We start from the raw sequence: 8383 nt of genomic DNA on the forward strand, positions 1-8383 counted from the left end.
ATGTATGTATGTATGTATGTATGTATGTATGTATGTATGTATGTATGCATGCATGCATGCATGCATGTATGTATGTATGTATGAATGGATGCATTTATGTATGGGTACTATCACAAATTTAGGGATTCTTTATAAATAATTTGTAGGAGAGTTGTGTGAAAGTCAAAAGAACCTGTATAAAAGTTATTCCAATTACATAATTTTGATTTGAGTTAGATTGTTTCTCATTACCTGAACAGTTCATGCATCTATGCCAAGATCTGCAGCACCAAGTCTCAAGCTGCTGGTTTTGGCAGTTTCTGATTATCAACAGGTCTACTTGGCTCAAAGCTCCAATCTAATTTGTGCTGCTGCTGGTAAACTGCTCCGGTCGTTAATAAAATGAGTTGGCTGTCCCTGTTCTGAAGATTGGGACATTTTTAGAATTTCACAGCAGAACTTTTCACTTCCCACAGGTGCTCTTTATGATTTCATTTTGCTGCTGCAGCAATGCAAATTTCACCACTGAGGGATATATAGAGAGGATTATTTGATTCTATTCTTGTAAGTCTGCCCCCTGGAGGCAGAAACTGATGTGCAAATGGGAAACTGGAAAATTCCATTGAAATGCAGTACTAAAAAAAAAAAAAAAAAAAAAACTATTAAAGGATTTGAAAGTCCCTTTGTAAATGTATTCACTCTTGTTTTTTATGTTTATGCCTCATTTTCATACAGTGCTCTTTCAACTAATATAGTATATATATATATATATATATATTCCAGTTAGTTCTTATTCAAATGAAAAAAAAACAACTAAACTATTATCTAAATAATTGACAAGAGGATTTTATATTCACTGGAAATGATTCTGCAGCCTGTTTGAATATGTATACAGATATGTGCACATGATGTTAAATGTAACTCCTGTAAAAGCCCAGAAATATATATTTTTTGAACAGCTTTAAAATATTATACTGTTGTTTATTTTTCCATCTAATGTGACAAGGTCTTACCTCGTAAAAAGGCATTCATCTGTTGTCATTTATGTAAATTACTACAGCAAATGAGCTACTTCTTCAAGAAAATGAAGTGATCTCCATGTCTTCTGACAGTCTGAATCTTTACTTTTCTGTCTTTCTACTTGTGTGTGTAGAACTATTTTTCACTATATTTTATTTTAACAGATCTGAGTAGATGTGCTGAATCCTGAACTCTGTGTAATGTGATATGACAATCTTTTTTTTCTACCAAATCTAAAAAAAAAGACACTGTTTGACTGAATGACCCTTGTTGAAAGTGGCTGAAGTGTGTGTGTGGAATTTTTATCCTCTGTGCTCGATATAGCACTTTAGTTATATGAATGATTCTTGTAAGAGAAAGCAGACTGTTAATATATGAGACGAAGAGACTGTGAGTTGTACCAGAATGCTAGAAAAATAGTAAAAGGCTCTTCAAACAAGATTGAGATCCAGTAGCAGACTCAATATAATAAAGAAAGGTAATTAATATTTTCAGAAAAAAAGAGATATTTATTTTAGAGATACTATCAGCTACATCCTCCATTTTTCTTCAAAATGTTTGGTATCTTTAATCACCTTCCTTCTAGAAAAATGCTGTTTTTTTTTTTTTTAATTCAAAGGGAAGGTTGAGACTTTGGTCACTTTTACCAAGTTATCTTGACACCAGCGACAAACCGTTAAAATGTCAAGGCACTCTTTCAGTACTCTTCCTAACACACATAGAAAGACAAAAACAGAACAGCCACAGCCCCATAGAATTTATTTGTCAATTTAGCTGACCTTTAGCAATAAGACAAGCATGTTGGATCAATCAGAATATGTAGCATCACTGAAAGAAGATGGGTTTGCATGCCTATTTTGTGTTTGAATATAGTTTATTTATTAATTATTTTTTACAGATACATTATTGCTTAAGGAATTATATTTGTTTTTGAGATTTTTTTATTTCAGTGTGAATGTGTGAGTTACGAGCTACATAAAGTATTATTTATTGGTACCATTTTACAATAAGGCTCCCCTTATAGGTGGCTAATAAATAGTTTATAGGTACATTATTAACTCCTTTATTAACACTTTATAAATCATTAACAATTGTTTATAATGCATTAATTATGGGTGACAGACACAAAACTGGCCAGTTTCTTGCCAAATAGCGAGCCAACTCTGCCACTAATATATTTAATCTAGAGTTGTTATATATAAACATTTGTAAAACTTTTTTTTTCAGAATGTTAGTTGTAGATTCTTATAATGCAGTGATAAAGTATACAATTTTATCCTGAAAAATATGTTTACAAATGCTTATTGTGCTTACAAGGGTAACAGTCTGAAATGTTTAATACAACCACCCTCAGTAACACTTTACAATAAGGTTCAAAACATTTGATTAACTACTAGGGAACGCCTCAGGAACAAATCAGGAGCTAATGGGTAGTTAACCAGTACTTACTGGAGGAACACACAGCCAAGTGTTTTTAGGGGACTACTAGTTAGTTACCTTGTAAATGAAGAATAACTAATCAGGAACTAATGGGTAGTTACCAAAGAAAACAAATAGGAACAAATCAGGAGCTAATGGGAAGTAAACCAGTACTTACTGGGGAACACACAGCCAAGCCTTATAAGGTACTGATTTGTTACCACAGAAACAGAGGAGATATATTCTCCATTTGAGTTTTGAATAAACCCTGCACCAGTGAGGTGACAGCTCTTTATTGTTAAAAACCTGTTTCCTAGTGATTAGTGATTTTACTGGATTTCTCTTTTTTTAAACCAATTGATGAAATACATGATCAATTTCATAATTTTTTACTGCTGTCATCTTAACTATGTCTGACTATCACTTACTGAGTACCAAATAATTGGCTGTCTATTATTTCGTTCACTGATGTAGTGAAGCATCACAATTAGGACAAATGACAATTAGGAGCAGTGACCTCACTGGTGCAGGGTTTATTCAGAACCCAAATGGAGAATGTCTACTCCGTTTCTGTGGTAACAAACCAGTAGTCCCCTAATAACGCTTGGCTGTGTGTTCCCAAGTAAGTACTGGTTAACTACCCATTAGCTTCTGATTCGTTTCTGAGGTGTTCCCTACTCGTTAATCAAAGTTTGTGTACCATATTTTAAAGTGTTACCCAGCTCGAGATGAAATATATTGGTGAACAGATTTGACTCACTATTTGGCAAGAAACTGGTCAGTTTAGACTCTCTGACACCCTTAATTAATGCACAATAAGCAGTTATTAATGATTTATGAAGTGTTTATAGAGGAATTAATAACATATATATATTTAAACTATTTATTAACCATCTATAAGGGGAGCCTTATTGTAAAGTGGTACCTATGTTTTAAATAGATTTTTGGTTTAGACATTTTTTTTTTTTTTTTCAAATTGAAAACATTGATCTTGTCAAGTTTGACAATTCTTTACTTTAGAATTAAGATGATCAGGTTTCTCATTAAATACTTCACCAAAATTCAGGCATTTAAAACTTGACATATAATCATTATCTTATGATCTCCAAAAGCAAACTCTGGCATATGATGGTTTTCGTCGAGGTGTGCATATCATTTTAGAAAAGTGTCATTTGAAAATGTTTCATCTCATCATGTGACATCTGTCTGGTGGTTAAAAATTGAAAATGTCACAGTTGTTGTTTATACCAGCAGATAGTGTGAGACAGAATGCTTCAGTATGAACCTGCTCTTCAGGTGAGACATCCTGACTTTTTTTTCCAGATTGGATTTTGTTCCAATTGACAGATCAAATCTGACATTTTCTTTAATAGCATGGAAATGTGAGAACATTCTGAATGAGAAAGCCAGCAGGTGGCCAGTAAACATCTGTTTCAGTGGTGCATGTGGACTTTATGTAATTTCAGTGAGACTGAATGTTTAACTTGAAGTTTTGCTCAAGTCTGTATCTGCGGAATAGGAAGTGATTGCACAATCAACACTGCGTACAAATAATGAAAAAAAGAACAAAAAAAAAACCACACATCACAAGACACGGAACAGCCATAGAAAGATCTTTGATGTCATAGGATGACCTTCACCAACTTTTTAATTTAATTTCCACTAAACCAGATTATTATTTTTTTTTCCACATCTGTTTAACTTTAACATTTTAATAGAATGAGTTTTTTTTTTTTTTTTTTTTAAGTTTGGAACTATTTGGAATTGTTGGTATTGAGTTGATTTGACCTTGAAACTCCTAAGCAGCAGGTGCGTTAGTCAAATTGTAATACTGACAATTGACAAATGTCTTTTATGTCTGGCAATTTTAATCATAATAATGTGCTAAAAAGATCATGTTGACCTTGTTAATGAATTTTCTTTTGGTAGTCCATAAAGTATGGTTTGTCAATAAAAAATAAAAACATAAAAAAAGCTTCTGGTCGATAAGTGACTGTGGTGAAGTGAATAAAAACAGAATGTGACCACAGTGATGCTTCAGTATTCAGCACTCCTCAGTATTACCCATCACCACAAGCAACTGAATTGGAACAAGTTTGCAGGCAGGTAACTCATATTTCTTTAAACTGGATTTTGTTAAAAAAATAAAATATTAACAAAATGTTATTCATTTTCTCAGTTTTTATGTTTGTTTGTTTTTTATGGGTCATGCACATTTATATGCTTGGCTCAATTAAAAGGACCCTTCCTGTGCATAGTCTTCTGACTGCTAACCTCCAAACTCTTTGTCATTGCATAGGCTAGCACAGATGTGCATATGGCCTAAGGGCCAAATGTGTCCTTTGGACCATCTCCATCTGGCCCCCAACATCCTTAGTTAAAAAGAAAACAACGTTTAAATAAGGTAATGGAAACCTGCATTTTAACAATGAAACAAGTTAAACTTAACTAACACTCTAAATTAAAAATCTTGGACAAATACATTGAAAACATTTAGATCAAAATAGGATAAAACTTTTTTTTTTTTTTTAAGCTGGCCATTTTGTATATTTAAGTTAAAAAATATATTGTCACAAGAGTCATTCTACATAAAGTATGTCTTATATTCCTAAAGAGTATTGGGGAGACATATGCTACAACAAGAAAAAGCCTTAAAACGTCGTCAGAGTTATTTGTCTTAAAAAACAATGTAATTTCTAATGATCTATGCAGACCTTTGATTATTTAAAATATCTTGATTTGGCCCTCTGGGAGTAAAAAGTGTCCCACTCCTGGTTTAGGAGCAAAAGGTGCATTTGAGGAAAACCGCATTTAATAAATAATCACTGTAAAATACTTTCAAAATTAGGGTACCTCAAGTACTGCAAGCGTAAATAAATCTCCTAAAAAGTTTACTTTTTAATCTAAGAAGTGTTGCTGTGAACCAAAAAACTTTATGCTTTGAAAAACAAGACGGTCACACTGCCCTGCTGTTTAGAACTTCTTCTTAAGGACCACATTTTCAAAATTGTGCTGCGTTTAAAGATTGTAAATCTTTTCACAAGCAAAGTGAATGAGATGAGTTAAAATGAAAGAAGAAAAATTAAAAGAATCTAACCATCACAGCTTGGAAGAGCATGATTCCATTGATGACTCAGCTCACAAACAATCGGCTCTTGATCACTAAGGGTATATCCAGAGTCACATGTAAATGAGGCATGAGAACCAATGGAAAAGCTTCCACCATGGCGATGACCGTTGACTGGGATACCAGGATCGAGACACGAGTCAGACTCCATTTTCACACCTGAAAATCACACAAAAGTGCATGGAGAGCAGAATCAAGATGGTGAGGGTAAAATGTTAGTGAAAAACATTTTTATCAGTCAGTAAATCTGTCTTACTTTCATATCTGATGCTGAAGCCTGCTGCAGAACGGCTGTTGTCTGTGGCGAACAACAGGAACAGGAAGTTGGATGTGGAAATCAGGAAATGAGGTGCCTGGGTGCCGTGGTATTCGCCAATCAGTGGGGAGGAGGTTGACGGCCCATCCCTGATCTCCAGTGTGTCATAGTTGACCTCGGTCTGGAACCTGAAAACACAAAACAGAAAAGAAAAGTGTGAATAAACTTGACATATACACAAAACAATATCATGTAGTTAGAAAATCATAATCATCGCAGAAAAATACTGAAATACAATCACGACTTCAGATAACAGAGAATGATGATTTCCCGCATATCCATCTATGGGGTGCCATTTGTAAATTTGCACAGTCAAAAATTAACAGCAAAATTTTGGTTCACCTGACCTGTTTAGAACTTAATTGTTGGTATTTTTTATATTCTCTGTTATTTTTTTTAATATCTTGTGATTCTTGTGTATGCTCCATTGTACTGAAACTCTGGCACAATTTCCCGCGGGATCAATAAAGTTCTATCTTATCTCATGCCTTTCATAATAAAAAAAAATTGTTTTATTTTTCAAAGTCATATTTTCACCATGTTGATCGTACATTTATAAATGCCATAGTTACAAACTAAATATGTAATTAACAAGCTAAATATTTAGTTTACAAACTACATACTTAATTTGCAAGCTAAATATTTAGTTCCACACTAAATATGGAGTTTACAAACTAAATGTCTATGACCCCAAAATATATTACGGCAAAGACTGGTTCATCCCAAAGATCCAGTCCCCCGTCACAGAGTAATATTGTGTATGCTGTTCAGCGTCAGGAGGGCTGTGATCAGTCTTACATCGGGGAAACTAAACAGCCACTGGCCAAAAGGATGGCCCAGCACAGAAGATCAACATCATCAGGCCAGGACTCTGTGGTCTACACTCATCTCCAGGCCAGCGGTCACTCTTTCAGGGATGAAGATGTTCACATCCTGGATAGAGAGGAACGATGGTTTGAGAGAGGAGTAAAGGAGGCCATCTTTGTGAAAATAAATTGTCCATCATTAAACAGGGGTGGAGGCCTCCGGGTTCATCTGTCTCCCTCTGTGAGTGCAGCTACGGAGTGCGCTCTCAGGACATTATTACCTGCAGTGTTCCCTCAGTGAGGACTGAACTAGGCAAAAGGGCCTTCTCCTACTCCGCTCCTGTCTCCTGGAATATCTTACAAAAAGATTTGAAGCTCTCGACCTTGACCTCTCTAAGTGGCTTTAAGAATCTGTTGGACTCCTGGTAGGGACCAATGCAGACATGTTCCTGTTTTTAGTTTTATACATTTGTCTTGGAATCTAGCTGTTTTTTTTGTTTTGTTACCTTTTTCCTTTTAGCCATCCTATTTGTTAAAAAAAAAAAAAAAAAAAAAAAAAAAACTGTAGTATGAGTTTTTATAACTGCTTATTGTTGTTGCTGTTGTCCATTGTTGTCATCTTTCTTTGTTGAAATCAGGTCTCTCTTGTAAATGAGTCCTCGAGGCTCAATGGGATTTACCTGTATAAATAAAGGTTGATTGATCTTACAATGCTGTTATTGCTAGTATCACTCAGCCCTCTGTGAATAGTAAACAGCCATCAGTGTGCTAATGATCCATTGTTAGGCTGATGGTCCTTCTTGATCATGTGAGCAGCTGGTTTTGGTTTTCAGCAGCAAACTGGTTGATCCACTCTGAGAAGGTGCTATTTAAGAGACTGAGCTGAATACAGCACCTCAGACTGAGGAAGTCTTTTGGATGAAAGACGAAACGTTTCTACATTTTTTTGTTGTTTTGCTTTGTTTTGTTTTTTGAATGTCTAGAGGACCAGATTTAACTTTTTTTTTTATTTAACTTGCAAGTTAAGTACTCAGTTTGTAACTAAATATTTAGCTTGTAAATTAAATATTTAGTTTGTAACTATGACATTTATAAATGTATGAATGACATGATGAAAATATGACTTTGGAAAAAACATTCTTCTGAAAGACTAATGTTGCTGTTAATTTTTGACTTTACAAATGGCACCACATATCCAGCTACATAGAATCACATAATTTACTGATTCATGTTCTATATGTAAATGTAAAAAAGCACAACATTTCAATAAAACTTACGTATTGCTAATCAAACTATTCTACTATTCCCCATCAATATATTTACATACTCCACAATAATCTCAGTGACCGACTTGTTGATGAAAAAATCTCTACAGTTGTGCCTGAGAATTAAAGTAGACTTTTAGGACTCAGTACTTTGCTGGTTATCAATTTAGTTATTGAATGTAAAACGATTTACAACAAGAGGCTTCTAATTTATACAACCAACCCCACAGTGGTAAAGAAAATCAAGACTTTGAAACCACAAGCATCTGTAAAACAATAAATGAAAAATGAATTAGGCTTTGTGTCAGGCAAGTGCATGCAGTGCAATCCTTTTACAAATGAAATGCCTTCAAGATTATGAAGATAACTAGGCTTTTACATCACGGCCCCAAAAAGACAAATTTCAGCCACAGTGGTTTCAGGCTGGAGCAATATTTCTGTGGCTTGTCCC

General features: G+C 34.4%; 1 protein-coding gene across 1 annotated transcript in view; it reads right to left on the reverse strand.

The window, feature by feature from the left end:
- LOC119425923 (CUB and sushi domain-containing protein 1) overlaps positions 1-8383 on the reverse strand; it is a 432525-nt gene that overhangs the window by 143082 nt on the left and 281060 nt on the right. Inside the window, exons 18-19 of the mRNA XM_037693482.1 lie at positions 5802-5989; positions 5516-5704 (exon numbers count right to left, since the gene is read on the reverse strand). Of these exons, the coding sequence (XP_037549410.1) occupies positions 5516-5704; positions 5802-5989 (377 nt within the window). The remainder of the gene's footprint in view (positions 1-5515; positions 5705-5801; positions 5990-8383) is intronic.

The sequence above is a fragment of the Nematolebias whitei genome, chromosome 2, assembly GCF_014905685.2.
Source record: "Nematolebias whitei isolate Nwh7 chromosome 2, NemWhi1, whole genome shotgun sequence".
Lineage (NCBI taxonomy): Eukaryota > Metazoa > Chordata > Actinopteri > Cyprinodontiformes > Rivulidae > Nematolebias > Nematolebias whitei.